Below are 16,715 nucleotides of genomic sequence, written 5' to 3'. Positions count from 1 at the left end.
ATGATCCACTGGTTGCCTTTTGTGGCACGCATGGGTTGCTGAAGACCTATTCTACAGGTCATGAGTGAATGGGTGAGTTAATATTTATTGTCACATCGGCAATACTGCAGCCATATCATGATGAGAGCAAGTAGTTATGACACTGTAGAATGAATGAATATAAAGAACTAAAACCCTGTTGACGAAGAACAGTAGAACCATTAGTATATATCACAGATATCCATGTAAAACTAGTAATTAAATCTAAAACAGTTTAATTATAGAGGAAAATACAATATAAAAATGGGCTATAGATTCCCAACAAATGAAGGTAGATTACCACACTAGGGACCATGGGGACTTACATTAATTTTGCTACCAGCATGGACCCTAGCTGGATTTACACCATCCCCTCAGTCATTAGCAATTTAGTTACATCTAGCCATACATTTAAAAGGACACATGTACTACAATCAAAATAGCAGAGAATTTGAATTTGACGGAACATATATCATATTTGGGATTTCACTTTCTTAGTAAAGTACAAATTCTAGTACTTTTTCGGTTGAGTCCCATCTGGGATCTGAACCCGCTCCCTCAGAGTCAGGCACCTAATTGCCAGCAGACATAGTTTGTGATTGGATATATTTATCCCTTGTGATGGATTTTTCAACACAGTCAAGCAAGAAACGCTTGACAGTGATTATTTTATCACAAGGGATGCAGGACGGAGAATCCTCACCTTGTATTCAGGGGTATATCTCATATGGCCAATATGACATTGCCCACATGATGATCTCTTCAAATCTGGACTGACAACCGATGCAGGTATAACCAATATAAGGTTTTATTGCATGTAATTTTTTATTAATTCCCACTTTGATGTCCCACTTCTTCTGCATCAGATCATGGATATAAGATCTAATGGTAGCTTTATAATCAGTGTATGGAATAAGACGTGGTGTCACAGATTTGTTGAGTGCTGCCTTGGCAGCAAGATCAGCCATTGTGTTACCAGAAATGCCTACATGGCTGGGTAACCAACAAAAGACAATGTCATATTGGCCAGTAGCAAGATCATTATGCAATTCAATAATTTCAATAAAACGTGGATGTTCGCAAGAAATATTTTCACTAGCCTGAAGGCAAGAAAGAGAGTCTGAATAGATTATACACTGTTTATGTTTAGAGTGTCTTTGAATATATTTAAGAGCCATTAATATGGCATTAGCTTCTGTATCCAATGACTGTGGCACAAGCTACTGCTCCACCATTCTTGGAGCATTTGTCGTCTGCCACATATATCTACCAAGCTTGCAGAAAAATATTGAACGTTTTTTGAGTTATGCTCTGGAAACGAAGCCCACTTTGAGACTAAGTCAGAGTCGTTTCCATGGAAACTGGGAAAATGATGTATCACAAAAATCTGTAAATAGCAAAGGCACCACTTTAGGGTCTCCCCTACATATCTGCCAAGCTCTGCAGATAGATATTTATAAATTTTTGAGTTGTGCTCCGGAAACAAAGCAAATCCCTCCATTCTGAGACTAAGTCCGAAACGTTTCCATGGAAACCCAGAAAATTACAAATCACAAAAACCTGTCAAGAGCCAAAGGCACCACTCTGAGGTGTGCCAGATATATCTACCAACTTTTGCTGACAGATATTAGGAACTTTTGGATGTGTGTTCCTGAAACAAAACACATCTCTCACTTTTGAGACAAAGTCTGAATCGTTTCCATGGAAACCCAGAAACTTAGAAATCATAAAATCCTGTAACTAGCAAAAGGCACCATTTTAGCTTCTGACTGGTATATCTACCAAGTCCATGGAAACTGAGAAAATGATAAATCACTAAAACCTGGAAATAGCAAAAGGCACCACTACAGGTTCAGACTCAATTGCAGAAAAATATTGAACGGTTTTTGAGTTCTGCTCCGGAAACAAAGTCCATACCTCCATTTTGAGACTAAGTCCGAAATGTTTCCATGGAAACCCAGAAAAGAATAAATCACAAAAACCTGGAAATACCAAAAGGCACCACTTTGGGGTCTGCCACACATATCTGCCAAGTTACACTTACACTGACAGATATTAAGAATTTTTTGAGTTCTGTTCCAGAAACAAAACACACCTGTCACTTTTGAGACAAAGTCCAAATCGTTTCCATGGAAACCGAGAAAATAAGAAATCACAAAAACCTGTAACTAGCGAAAGGCACCATTGCAGCTTCTGATTGGCATATCTACCAACTTTTGCTGACAGATATTAGGAACTTTTGGATGTGTGTTCCTGAAACAAAACACATCTCTCACTTTTGAGACAAAGTCTGAATCGTTTCCATGGAAACCCAGAAACTTAGAAATCATAAAATCCAGTAACTAGCAAAAGGCACCATTTTAGCTTCTGACTGGTATATCTACCAAGTTTTGCAGAAAAATAAAGAACTGATTTTGAGTTCTGCTTCGGAAACAAAGCCCATCCCTTTATTTTGAGACTAAGTCTGAAACGTTTCCATTGAAACCAAGAAAATAATATATCACAAAAACCTGTAAATACCAAAAGGCACCACTTTAGGTTCTGACTGATGTATGTAACAAGTTTTGCAGATATATATTGAATGGTTTTTGAGTTATGCTCCAGAAATGAAGCCCACTAAAGCATTAGCCTAAAACCAAAACTTTTCATAGAAAAACAACAAAAATAATAATGCCAAAAATCTGTAAAAGGCACAACCATATGTTCAGATTATTATATCTATCAATTTTGGTATAAAAATATTGAACATTTTTTGAGTTATGCTCCTGAAACAAAATGATTATGGTTGGATGGATGAGGCGTCAACTATATCCCCCCGGCATTACATGCCAAGGGGATAATAAGCCTCTAAGCCGCATATGTGTGTGTACCCCTAGAATAATAATACTGGCTAGAACTACCAAGCATATGAAGGTCATCCATTGTTCTTATCATCTCATTGTCTAGGTTGAAGACATTCTGACAGTTGTGCAGTCCCTGTGTCTGACATGGTCAAAGGAGTAGTGACTTACCACCTGGCAGTTAGTTGACATAATTAGACTGTTGGCACAAAACATATACAATGGAAGCCCTTCAAAACCAGGAGAATTTGATCCAAGCAGAAGCTAGTTAATCTATGATCATTTACATGCCCTCAAGTAGTGTTGATTGACTGAAAACAGTGGACTATCATCAGCATTATGCTCATTGATGTCACCTGATAAACGGAATATGGATAAGGAATAACTGATGAACGACACGTGTCATTTGTATTATGAACAAGTGTTTGCTACTAATGTGGCAATGTCCCCCGCCACTATTTTTTGGTCACACACAAGATGCGAGAAATTAAAATACCTGCATAATCACCCAATGTAGGCTGTCAACAAAATGGAAGACATTGGCTGCAATGTTTTATAAGGAATCACATAAACATAAGTTTGAAAAGTAGACAAAATATCATGGTCACATTGAAAATAAGATCAAGTTCACCAAAATCAACTGATGTCGATGCAATCCCCCAATGTAGGCTGTCACCAAATTTTACAGACATTGTGTAAAACAGTGCATGAGATATCAGGTTAAGAACAGATTGAAAAGTCATCAAGAGTCGAGTTGACCTTTATGATAAGATCATCCCGATCGACTGGTGTCTACCTAATGCCCAATATAGGCATTTTATGAGATATCAGCTTAACAAGAGTTTGAAGAATTGTCTAAAAGTTTGTGGTGTCATTGAAAATACGATCAAGAGTCAGGGTGACCTTGAAAATAAGGTCAAGGTCAACAAAATCAACTGCTGTCTGTGCAATCCACTAATGCTGGCTCTCACCAAATTTGAAAACATTGTGTACAACAGTTTATGAGATATCAGGGTGACAAGAGTTTGACGAGTTGGTGTCGTTGAGAATAAGATCAAGGTCACCCAAATTGACTGGTGTCTGTGTAATTCCCCAATGTAGGCTGTCATCAAATTTGAAACATTGGGTACAATAGTTCATGAGATATCGTGTGAACAAGACTTGGGACGTACACACGTGATGTAATTCTTCGGCCTACTCAAAACGATCTTGCACTTCAGTACCAAAGTGTCAGGCAAACAGTTTCAGACATTTTCAAAACATGTCAAGCGTATGAAACTAAATTTGAAAGAATATGATGACTATCAACATGTTTTCACGCAAATCCAACTCTGAAGGTCTCTGAAATCCACATGAAGGTGGGCATCTTCATTTTATACTATTGTTGGCACAAACTACACAATTATTGCAAGAATCTTACCTACTGAAGTATTCCTCAGGGTCTTTCCAGGGACATCCCAAACACCCAGGTCTTTCTCCTTCAAGTTGCTCATTTCCATCCAGGAACATGGTTGCAATTATCAATCTAAATTTCCCAGAACAAAGCTTCTTACCTATTTTAGCAACTCTGTAGTTCACCCATGCATTGCTAAAGGAGTGTACAATTTTTATCTTTCCTACCTCTCTGAAGTAGACCTGCATCTGATTCTTTAACATAAGCAAGAACCATTGTGAATAGTAGTCAAAATGGGAATATTTTCTTTTATTGGTACACAGGATGTACAAGAATTCAAAGTCATCACTATGCAATTTATCACCAGCCATAGGTCAGGCACCTTTTACATGCTGAGGAATTTTGCCTACATATGAGCAGCAATACACTGTCAAATGGGTTGCAGATAAAGAAAAATGTATACATAGGCTTTTATTATCAGAAACACATCTTTCATCAGAAATTCAAACATAACACAGATTGCCAGAAATAATTAATAGCGTTAAAGTAACACGCGCCCTGCTATGCATGATGACCAAGCACATCTGATGCAACTTTGTTGTGAGACATGCCTTATCTTCTCTGCTAAAAGTACTGCCACTTCCCCAACACTGCATCTTTGATGGCTTCCACAAACTGTGCTGGCACCCAATACACCCAATACCTGGATGCTTCTGTAGGTCCTAACTGGATACCCTGCAAATATAGGCATGGTGCAACAGTAAAATTATGCTACAAAAAGGGATAGGGAATACTTCATTTATGTCTTCATGGCCGAAAATAATCAGCCAAAAAATTATTTCAGTGCCAAGTAGGTGTAGCCACCGCTTAATATGTTGACAACAAAAGTAACAAAAAGATGAAAGCAACACTTAACAAGAAAAAACACTCCAAGACTGAATGGTCTCTTTATATCAGCCTGTATGATTATGTACCAGATACAATTATAATGACAACTCTACAAACTGAGTTTTTCAAACCAGTAAGGCAAACCCTTGTTGACAATCAAAGGAAACCTCATGAAGCCTCACATATGATACTTATTACAACTTTCTTACAAAATTTGGTTTTAGCGAAGTCATTTGCTGTAGCAAGAGTAAGGGCTTTTAGCAATATTCCAGCACAGCGGGGGGACATTACAAAAGGGGCTTCACACATTGTTCTCATGTGGGGAATCAAACCAGGGTCTTTGGCATGACAAGCAAATGCTTTAACCACAGGACTACCACACTGCCCCTGCTGTAGCACAAATGCAGGAGGCCTTAGTGATGACTGATCAAGATGTTATGTGATGGCAATAGCAATCACTTGTTTTAAATTTCTTTGAAATTATATTGTGGAGTATTTTTTTTACAACTGATTGGTCGTTTCTAGCTTAGCTTACAAGAATATAACACATTAATTTTTCTAAGCATTAAACAATCCCAACAGAACAGTGACTGGATTTAAAAAGTTAATCAACATATCTTGTGATTATGCATCTCAAATGTCATATTTTCATTGACAGAGTTCGCTGTCACCTGAAGTCTCAAAAGGGATACCATGCAGTTGCTTACTGACAATAATGTGATGTTCACCAACAGCTTCACCCTTTCATATAATATTATATGCATTCAGTTTGTCAGTTTGTTTGTTCCCATTTCACATACAGTCTTAAAGCAACAGTTTATGGTATGGTGACTGTTATTTCATGCATGAGTAATAAGTTACCCCCTTCAGATATAAATGGAATCTCCCTTAGTTTTCCTTTAATTTAATCAAAAGCATATGTAGACAAAATGCGTTTTGCATCAAGTAGTATATACAATGGGGGTTTTAAAACACTTTCAAGAAAAGTCTCTACAAAGCCTTATTTACTAAATAAGGCTTTGGTTGGGCCCTTAGCTCTTGCTACTATTACCCCCTACTACTTAACGTGTGTTGGAGGTAACACTGTGCCTATGTCATGTTTATATCAATGAAACAGTTTAACGTGAACCGCCTATGATCTCTTTGGTGTTCGTAATAAAGGCTTGTTGGGCTTTTTGTATCCCCTGTTCTATGTACTTTTTTTCTCGTCCTCGCTGATAGCAGACTTACGAGATTTGGACCGAATATCTTGTTTCATTCCGTTATATTTTGTGAGTTCAGAGAGGATTGAACGAAACTCCTCTTCTGAGATCTTACTATCAGAGAGTGCCGTGGAAATACGCCCACTTACTGTGTTGAGCTTTGCTTCGGCCAGAACCCTGATCTCGTCGTGTTTCAATGCCTTACGATGCAGTCTGCGTGATACTAACTTAAGCGCCAACCCTAACACCCCTGCCACCCCAGCTGTTATTTCAATACCTAGCACTATAGGTGCGGCCACGATGGTAGCTAACAACCCAACGCCTGCCGCCCCTAGTCCCATGCTGGTTACCATAAGGGTAGTGTCAGCCCCGTCCACGATATTGAAAGCTCTATGGTACTTTTTACATAGAGCTTTCCGCGTGTCACGGTCTTGTTCTAGTTGGCGTTTCACGTCACATAACTGCCTCAAGCGGAACCCATCTACGGTTTCCAGCGTCTTCGCTACTTCCTCTACGACTGGGTACAGACCCATCCTATAATATATATTTTGAAAGATATTTTAATTGGGTTTCAGTTAAAAGTCTATCAATGAATTTGAAGTCTACAAGTTCTAGACTACTAGTCAGGGTAATAGGTGAGAGGCTATTAGACTTTCCTGTTGTAATAAAAACCCCACTGAGGCTTATTAAGCGGTTTATAGGACCCGTGGTATCCTGTTGTATAACAATACGACAATATTGGTACATGTGTTTTTCATACCAGTGTATTGACACCCCGGGTAAAATTTGGTGTACTATTGGGGGGTTTCCATTGAATAAAGACGTAAATAAGACTTCTATGATGAGTGTGAAAGGGGAGGATATTCTATCAAGATTACTGCTAAATGTTAATTTATTGTTTGGATAAGCACTTAACCCCTTTTTTTCGTGACCAATAGATTCTATGTGTACGAATTCATTCTCCGGAATGAAATCCCCGGCCCAGATACCGTTGTTCCTAATCTTAGAGACCAACGCATTATTTAATGTGATATAAGGTGAGGTGAGTGTTAAGTTGATCAGCCATTTGGGCTCTTTTAAATCTAATAACGACACCCGTCTGTACACGTTGTCTTTGAAGTGCAGGATATATAAGGCGTCTTCCTCACCAGGCTGATCGAATCCCTCCGTATCTCCTAGGTCGTTAAGCGTAGTGTTGGGATGACTGGTCATTATTATACTATTACGATATAATTTCCAACTGGTTTTCTGATAATAATTCAGGGGTGAACTTCATACCCATGAAGTGTATGTTGTCAGGCAGGAAGATCTTGGTTATTGATATCTTGTTTTCCACGATCACGTTGACCCCCTGCAGACTGGTGTTGGAGCCGACACTCACCCGCACGTAAACGTTGCAAACTTGATACTGGTGTCGTTTCACCCACCCGAGTTTGATCCCCTTCACGATCTCGACATCATTCCCCGATGGTTCCCCTAGGTAGACTTTGATGATCAGTGTTGAGTTTGCCGGTAGACTTTCTAGTATACTGACCACGCCTTCGAATTCAGACACCAACTGCAATGTCACGTTTTGTATGGCCGGTTTACTCGATAGCATGTGGGCTGCCATAGTGTTGAGTGGGCTGATGACTACGCTACGTCTCTGAGTTGGGACGTAAGCCACGAGCAGGGTTCCATTGTTCACGACTTTGTTTAGGTGGTTGTCTTTGTTATCCGTGAATACGTAGGGGGAGCCGAGCCTAATATTGAGAAACCAGTCGTTATCGGGTAACAACACCCACTTGTCATCTTCGGTGAAGACGAGCATATATGGCTTGTTTCGGGCGACGGTAGTGCTCTCAACATCGTCTAAGTCGAACAGTTTACCCCCGAACGATGGGTATATTATCCAGTTACTACCGGTGTTGACAAGGGCGTACTTAGTGTTGACTGTTGCTCTTGTGGTATCTACTATATCACTTAGGGTTCCACCGGAGGTGACTTCAACGCGTTTGTAAATGTTGTTTTTCAGTTGCAAGGCGTACGATTTACCATCTACTCCGGGGGCGTCGAAACCGCGCGTGTCTCCGAGGTCGGAGATCCCGATATTGACGCATTTTTTCACTCCGGGCCCTTGTGCGCTGGTCATTTTACATGAAGCGTTAAGCTGAGGTATCCTATATTTACAGGATTATGATTTATATCTAACACCGATATTATCAGCTCAGGTATGTTGCCCTGGGTTAATCTCTTATACTGCCGTGGTGAAAACGACTCGGTTCTACCGTCGTTGTATTTCTCAGTTTTCACCGGCACTGCTCTCAGTATAGTGGAAGGGTGACCTCCTTGAATGTTGTACGTTGTGCTCACCTGACCGAGATGAATGTACAGCTCTCGGTACGGTACTAGGTCGGGTAACTTCGTGCCTGTGACGGTTGTTGTTGGTTTTATCTCGTCAGGAGACATACCGAGTATCCTCGCTAATGGTCGGCCGAGTCTCAATGAGGTTCTTCCGTTGTTGATTAACACCACTGTGCCGTTTGAGTCGTTCATCTTGAGTTCGGCTCCCAGGGGTTTGAAGACCTCGTCGTTTAGAGAGCACACGCTGTAGTAGCCGTCAGTTATCTGGCTGCGAGTTCCACTGACGAACAGCTTATTGTTGCTGGCGTTGATGTTAGTCCATTGCGGTAGGTAGGTGATATCGCAGAGTGCGACTTCGAGTTGGCCTGACGTGTTATCGATCGCGTGCGTCAGCTGAACGGCCTCACCGCTCGTTATTCCTGGAAGTGTTATGTACATATTATAATATATAATTTATATATTATAATATGGACTTAGCACACTTGAAAATCGTGGTGGTAGGTAGTACGGGGTTTAAAGCAACCTTTATTAATATCTTTGAAAACTATATCGTGTCCGTTAATAACGCGCAGGCGGTGGTAAACTGGAATCAAAACCCAATGCAGTTTTGGCAGAACCAACTCAACTTTGCTGTGTGGTGTGCGACGACAGGGTCGGGTGTGACACTAGACTACGGTATAGACGAACTGAGTAAGGCAGTCATTTTGTTTCATATTTATTATCAAACGAGACGAATATTGAAGGAAATAAGTGCTCCTCTTCCCCAAGATAAAGCGTGGAGTATGACGAATAACCCCTATGATAAACGCGCTTATGAACGTGTTTGTGGGGAGTTTGAGATTCCAACGAATAAAGACTTTCGCCTTCCTGGTGTGAACCATGGTCTCGGTATAGTTCTTGTGTACTTCTACAGGTCCGGAACATATCAGGCCGGTTCTAAAGATGGTTCATACAACCCAAACCGTCATACATTTACAGGCCCCACAACGAATGAAAAGATCCATGTCAGCTGTATAAAGCAAACCAATCCTGATGCAGCCACAGCCTGGACTAAAATGATCTCAAAAACATCGAAAGAATTCACTCGTGCTGGTACAATACGCTTGAACGACTCGATTCGAACGTACGTGTGGGCGCTGTTGGGTGCGCAGTCGATGACGCGTTCCAACATCCTCGGTAAGGGAACTGTTTACGACGCTCAGAAACAGTTCGTTGCCAACGTTGAGGATGCTATCAATTCTCCAGTTGATCTCCCGCGGGCCATCGACCGTTACCAAAACGTGTTAGAATACGCCAGATCGAAAGCCAATTACGTGTTCGGCGTGGGGCTGTACATGGCTCCGAGTGATATGCAACTGAGAGTAAAAAAAGTGGTGGGTTATAACAACAAAATAGTCATAGCCACGGCGGATCAAAAGTTGGGTATCAACCCCGATATTAACACCCCCTATATCCCACACATCCCACCACGTGAAACGGGTATAGTGGCGCCACCCCCGGAGTCTAAAGTTCATGTGGAGGTAACCCCACACACCCCAATATTCAAGCCTCCAATCATATTGATAATAAAACGGCCCTGGTGGTTGGTGGGGTAGCTTTGGGGCTTATTTGGTTAAAAATTTCTTAGCCGCTACGTACACCAGACCCGCCACGGCGACGATGGCTGCCCACAGGTTTTGACTGAGCCACGTGGCAGTTTTAGCCAGAGCGCCCAACAACCACGAGACGATGCTACCCAGGATGCCGGGAAGGGCTTCGGCGGCTTTACCAGCTAGTTTAGCTAGGCGTTCCCCGAGTTTTTTTATCCAGTCTTTAACCCCACCGCCGCCGGCAGGTGTGGGGGGAACTCCCACAGTACCCCTGTCAGTGACACCACCAAGGTTGATATGATGAAACCCAATGCAGTCAGAATGCTGGCGATGGTGATCCCTTGCTCCCGGAACAATATCCGAATCCTGTCTGCTAACGTGGTGTCTCGGTGGAGGACTTGATTGATGGTTTCCCGCACACGGTTGGTCTGGGATCTAAGCTTTTCTTTGTAGCCGGACGCTGTCTCCAGCCAGGTCTGCCTTTCATCTTCCAAATTACGTATTCGTTCCTCGATGGTGGCTTTCATAGACTCGTCCTCAGTTTCACCGAGTTTTTTCTTTTCATAGGCGATGTGGTCGTCTATCTCACTCATTTTGGCCGTGCTTTTCCAGAGCTGACCACGAATGGTTTGCATCAACAGGTCCAACCCCTTCAGTTCCCGAAAGGTAATTTCGAGACCCGGGAAGGGCTTGTTCTCGTAGTCGGCCAACACCTTTTTAATATCATAAGTAGTATATACAATGGGGGTTTTAAAACACTTTCAAGAAAAGTCTCTACAAAGCCTTATTTACTAAATAAGGCTTTGGTTGGGCCCTTAGCTCTTGCTATTATTACCCCTACTACTTAACGTGTGTTGGAGGTAACACTGTGCCGTACGGTACGATCAATAATTCTTCTCTTACAAACCCCCTACCCGGCCCATCCCTCAAGTAGTATAAGTTAGGTTCGTCGGCTTTCATATCCACTTTATCTATGTTGTAAGTTTTGACTGACCATATAGGATCGGTGGCCCGCTTACGGCTATCACCCTCGTGTTCCCCCGGCTGGTATAGATACCTCACTAGGGCCCTATCTGGTATCTGTTTCTCCTTCCCACGCAATGGAGCGGCCGACTCTGCAACTATTGATTTTAGTTTGATAGCGTCTGCCGGTTTCTTACCGGTGAGACGGGTGACTTCATGGTTGATTGCCAACACCACCTTGGGTAACCTTGTGACCCATTCAGTCGATCGTTTTAAAGGGGTGACCATCTCCCTAGCATACTGATGGCCGAACAAGCGCTCAGCCAAAGTCCTATTAAATCTCTCAACTATGGCTTGGCTGCGATGGGCTCCGGCCGTGCCACGCCTGACCTTTGTATCGTGTTTGGCTAGCAGTTGTGACACGGCACCCATGAACTCCCGTCCGGGGTCAACTTGCAGCTCTGTTGGCCACGTCAGCGGACTGCGTTTGTATATGCGTTCGAATCCTCTGGCTACCTGGGCCGAATCTTTCGTGGTCAAGGGTTCGGCTTCCTTGTAACGACTGGCTACGTCCACTACGGTTAAGGCATACTTGTACCTCTTGTCGTGGGGTAGGAACAGTAGGTCTGCCTGGTGAACGCTATTAGGTATGTTAATACCGAACCTCCTTCTAGGCACGTAGCGTGGTGCCGGCAAATAGATCTGCCACAGGGCTTGTTTTTCAAGCCACGCTTTGGCTTCCTCCGGGGGTACTCGCGCTATTTTAGCTAGCTTATCTACTGCGCTAGCTCCTTTCCAGTACCCACGCGGGCTGTAGTAAATAGCCTCAAATTTTTTCATGTCCATACGCGTATGTGTTTATCCCATCAATAGCTATCCAACGTTTCGTGTCCATAGGCGACAGGGACGTCTTGTTTATAGTCAGTCCGTATATCTTATGTCCATCACTTCTAAGTGTGTTCATTTTATGCCTAAAGGTACGGGTCTTGAACAGGGCTTCCTTGAATCTGGCGTGTTTGATGTGTTGTTTCACCACATACTTCTTAACCCCCTTAGCCTTCCGGATCTCACTATTGTCGGCTTTCAGTATGGAGTACATCTTAGGTCTCAAACCTATGTACTCGGCTATGGGCGTGCCAGCACACTCGTCCTTCATCTTACCTAGGACCTTTTTATTTACCGTACTGTGTATGGTATGGGTCTTAGGGTAGTCGCTGGTGTCGTATAAATCGAGGTGTTTTTTCATGTCCTCGTACACGTCCTCGGTTCGAATCTCCATCAGCAGGGAATCCGTGTCAGTGTACAGCACTTCACACCTGTCACCGTACTGTTTCTTGAGCTCGTTGTAGTAAAAGTCGTACATCAGGTGTTTGGATAAATCGAGGATGCTCATCCCCACGTAAACAGGCCGGTTGAATTTTATGTGGCTTTTCTTCATGTATAGGGCAACCAGGTTGTCTGTGAATATCTTACTACGGTTGAATGCCGGACTGGCTATCAATCTCCTGAGCTTGTCTTCCTCACTCGACCGAACCAGCTTCACGGTCACGCGTTTCCTCAGGTTCTCCATAGTCTTACCAAACACCGAGTTGTTCATGAGCTTGTAGAGATTTTTCTCAAAATCACTGGTGGCTTTTTTCGTAGGTCTGTGTTCATTCTGATGTAGGGCTCCATCCATGGGCTCTGGTCGAACATGAGCACCCTGTGTATTTTGGTCAGCCTCATACCCAACGACAGGTACAGCTGTAGGTTGCGATAGTGAACGATGTACTTGGTCTTATTCATTAAGTTAGGAACAAGTTTTTCAACGTCTGTCACACGCCCACCTAACAAGTTATGTTGGTACTCAGACATCCAGTCTGGGTTAACCCTCATACGTTCGGGGGCCAGGGGGTAGCTGTTGTGTGATGTGTGTAATTCCTTGGTATACTCTAAGTCAACCTCGAGGATATACCCTTTGTTCGAATCTGGTGCAACCCCCATAACATCAACGTGGGGTACCCATTCGAATCCCCCTGTAGGTAGATACTGACTCATGGCCCAGCCGTACAGGTTGTTTGCGTCGAGGTAGAGAATGTGATTGGTTGGCTTGTTAGGATCGTAACCTTTCACGTATTGATTATTTGCTTTCACGTATCGTTTGGATGCCATGGAAATCCCACCTCGCAAGCCTTTCTCAATGAATAGGTGCATGTCGTAATCTGTGAGCAATTCCAAATTAACTCCGGTCTTTTTAAGCAAGGCGTCCCACGACAGACCTGGGCTGGTGTAATACCATGCGGGGTCGAGTTTATACTGCTTGAAACACATCCGCCTAAACGTCTCAAACACGTCGGCTAACAGCAGTACATCTGTCCTTAAGTACAGGTCGTGATAATCACCCAGGTTCTTAGAACCCAGTTTATTCCATACGTTAGTCGCGTGCGAGTAATCATCTCGTGAGACGGACGCCTCATTCAGCTTGCTATGAAAGCAGTCAATAGGGGGTAGTCTGGTCTCGGTGAACTTGACCCAACTATCCATGTACTCATAGGGGTACACACCCTTCCTCATAAGCAGGGGTCTAGTCTCGGCGTCTGTGTATCGATCGGTGATAGGGAAGGTATTGTTGGCCTTGACCAGACTGTCGAGTGACGACAGGAGGAACTGAAACGAGTCAATGAACCTAAGTCCGTTTAAGCTGAAGGAGATGTATCTCTCCATGTTGTTGGGGATGCATGTTATATTACCATCGATTTTCGCGATGGCCTGCATGATCAAGTGTGAGTCGTACCCTCTCAAGTTGTGAAAGACAACGGGGATGTTTATTGTCTTAGGGTTGATTTTAAGCTTGAGGTTGCACGCGCTGTGAGCGGCGCCTCTATACTTACCAGTTATGTGGCAGTGATCTCTCACCGAATCACCGTTAAGTGGTGAGTCGCACACGTGACAGTTAGTGCTACTAGCGTGAGCTAGCCTGTCGACTCGGGTCATACGCATGGGAGCGATTCTATACAATGCATTCCTAATAATTTTTTCTTCCTCCTGCAAACACTTTAGAAACCTTTCAGCCGCGTCAGGGCCCCTATACACTACCGGAGCTTTCGTTTCCCCGTCACAACGGACGACAATGTATCCAAACGAACAGGCTTTATGCTCTTGTGTTTTGTGGGTGATGGGAGCCTCGCCGGCGGCACCACTGGGGGAATCCCCACCCACAACTAAGGCTTCGAAGTCGGCGTATATCATATAAGGCACAGACATTTGGTTCTTGTGGTTACTGAATTTTAGGATATTATCACCTTCCTTAGGCATGTCGACTCGTATGGCCGTCTGCCCCACACCTTGACAATCATCCCGGTGGGATTCTAATAAATCAGCTCGTGTGAAGCCATGTAGGCATCGTTCACAGAAGTGGGTCTTTTCTCTGTGTGCCGATTGGTCATACAACAACCTGCTAAAGTGTTTTATCCATGTGTAGTGATACTTGTCACCTCGCTGGATCATGAATATATTGATAACTTGGCGATCCTTCACCGGGCTGACCCTGTGTACTATTGTTGTGTTACCTTCGTGCCCAAAGACATTTATAGCCAGATTATTCTGTTTTTCTACTTTAGTGATCTGGGATATAGGGGTGGGTTCATCTATACCATCCCAGTTGAGCCCATCGTCTTGGGGATAGCTAGAAAGCCTATCTGAATGAGTGTCAGCTGGAAATAAGGCTGACCTGATAGCTAACCTCAGGCAATCGTTTCCTCTATTCTTAACGTTTACTATGGCATGTTTGTTCCTATAGTAGGGAGGCAAGGCTAGGTATGACCCGCCTCTGAACGGCACGTAGTTAGCTATGTCTAGATAGACATTATCGATTTTAGACATTATCTACAGCCCACCCGGACCCCAAGTGTGTGTAGCGTTCTAGGTATTCTCGTATCTGCTGAAAACTGGTATCGATTGATGTGTCAATGGTCTCTGTATGTGTGACGACCTCTTGTTTACCTCGGAAGTAAGGCTGAACATACTCAGTGGTCCCTGTGGGCCCCCCAACCTGCTTATCGAGCGACATTTTCACTGTGATCTGAAACTTGATACTTCCTAGGTTATTTAGTTCCTGGTTGACCTTATCAGCTATCAGAGGCTTGATATCTGTAATGTCTATGTTTCTATCAACGTGCATGCGCCAACCTCTCAAATAGTTGCCTACAGCGCGCTCAGTGCGCACGAACTGTAGGTCAATAGCTCTATTCTGTCGTAATAATTCTACAAGCTGTGGTTTTCTCATACGGGAATACCTGCCTAAACCCAAATCGTGTGCCTCGGCTTTCAGTTGTTTTACAGTGGGAGGTTTTGCTACGGGGGCATGTGATAACAATGCGGTTAACCCGGCTCTCCCCAGGTTTGAATAACCCGTGTATCCAAGCTGTTTTGCTTGAGCTTTTAATTGTGTTACCGTAGGAGGGGCTTCTAAACCTAGTAATCTCAAGAATGCTGACTTCCGCATTCGAGAATACCCGATCACACCTCTCTGTTTTGCGACCCGCTTCAGCTCGCGCACAGTAGTCATAGTGTTTACACCTAAGAGAACCAATGTCTAATTGGTTCACAGTAACCTTAATAAAACATTTAATTGGAGTCTATCTTGAGCAGTCGCCTACGTTCTTTTATGTAGCCCTTTTTATTCTCGTAGATGAGTTGATGTCTGACTACGTTCGCTCCGTGAGCTTTACATAGACAGTAGTGTCCTTTAACCCCAGTACCACACACAGAACACGTGTAGTTAGGACTTCCTATATGGAAACAACAGAACCCCTGATTCCTGCATTTCCTACCACAGGCCTCGGTCTTCCCCATAAGTATGTATTCGCATCGGTATGGAGCGGGTCTCATGTTTACTTATATAGGTATTTTAATTTAATTGCTTCGCAACCAACGCAGTAGCTACTATACCCAACACTATGAAGACCAGTTCACGATTCATTTGTACCTTGGATGGTGTGTAGTACTGAGCGAGTGTGGGTTTATTGAGCGGTTCCAATCGTTTACCAGTTAGTAGGTAGTATTCTTTCATTGCTTCATCGACATCGTTGAATGTTTGAACGGCATGGTTTTCACGCGTGAGTTGTTCGTTAATAAAATCGATCCTCTGGAGGCGTTTTTTAGCGTACTCGGCCTGTGCCCTTTGTAATTTCTCAGTAGCGAGATCGTGTCGCTTCCTTTCTTCCTGTATTGCGTGATCATCTCGTAGTTTCGAGAAGAGGAAATTACTCCCGGAAAATGCCAGGGCATTCACTAACGCCCCACCGGCCATCATAGCTATCGTGGCCATCCTATATTTATTTCATTATATTTTCAGGTATTATTCCTTGTTTTACTAGGATGTCTTTTGTGGCCATCGCCATACCAAGGTTCATTATGAGCATACCCATATCCTGCAGGTTGAAATCTAGCTTGATAGTTGGTTGTTTAAGCACCATTTTAGTCAACCGAGCGTACCCTA

General features: G+C 43.2%; 1 protein-coding gene across 2 annotated transcripts in view; it reads right to left on the bottom strand.

The window, feature by feature from the left end:
• Window positions 1-4,533: 4,533 nt before the first annotated feature.
• Window positions 4,534-16,715, bottom strand: part of LOC137283530 (cyclin-dependent kinase-like 2) — a 566,496-nt gene continuing 554,314 nt past the window's right edge. For both annotated transcript variants that reach the window (XM_067815087.1, XM_067815088.1), the window contains one exon: window positions 4,534-4,986. In XM_067815087.1, the coding sequence (XP_067671188.1) occupies window positions 4,876-4,986 (111 nt within the window). In that variant the 3' untranslated portion in view covers window positions 4,534-4,875. The remainder of the gene's footprint in view (window positions 4,987-16,715) is intronic.

The sequence above is a fragment of the Haliotis asinina genome, chromosome 5 (genome assembly GCF_037392515.1).
Source record: "Haliotis asinina isolate JCU_RB_2024 chromosome 5, JCU_Hal_asi_v2, whole genome shotgun sequence".
Classification (NCBI taxonomy): Eukaryota; Metazoa; Mollusca; class Gastropoda; order Lepetellida; family Haliotidae; genus Haliotis; species Haliotis asinina.
This window is presented reverse-complemented; position numbering and strand designations above follow the sequence as displayed.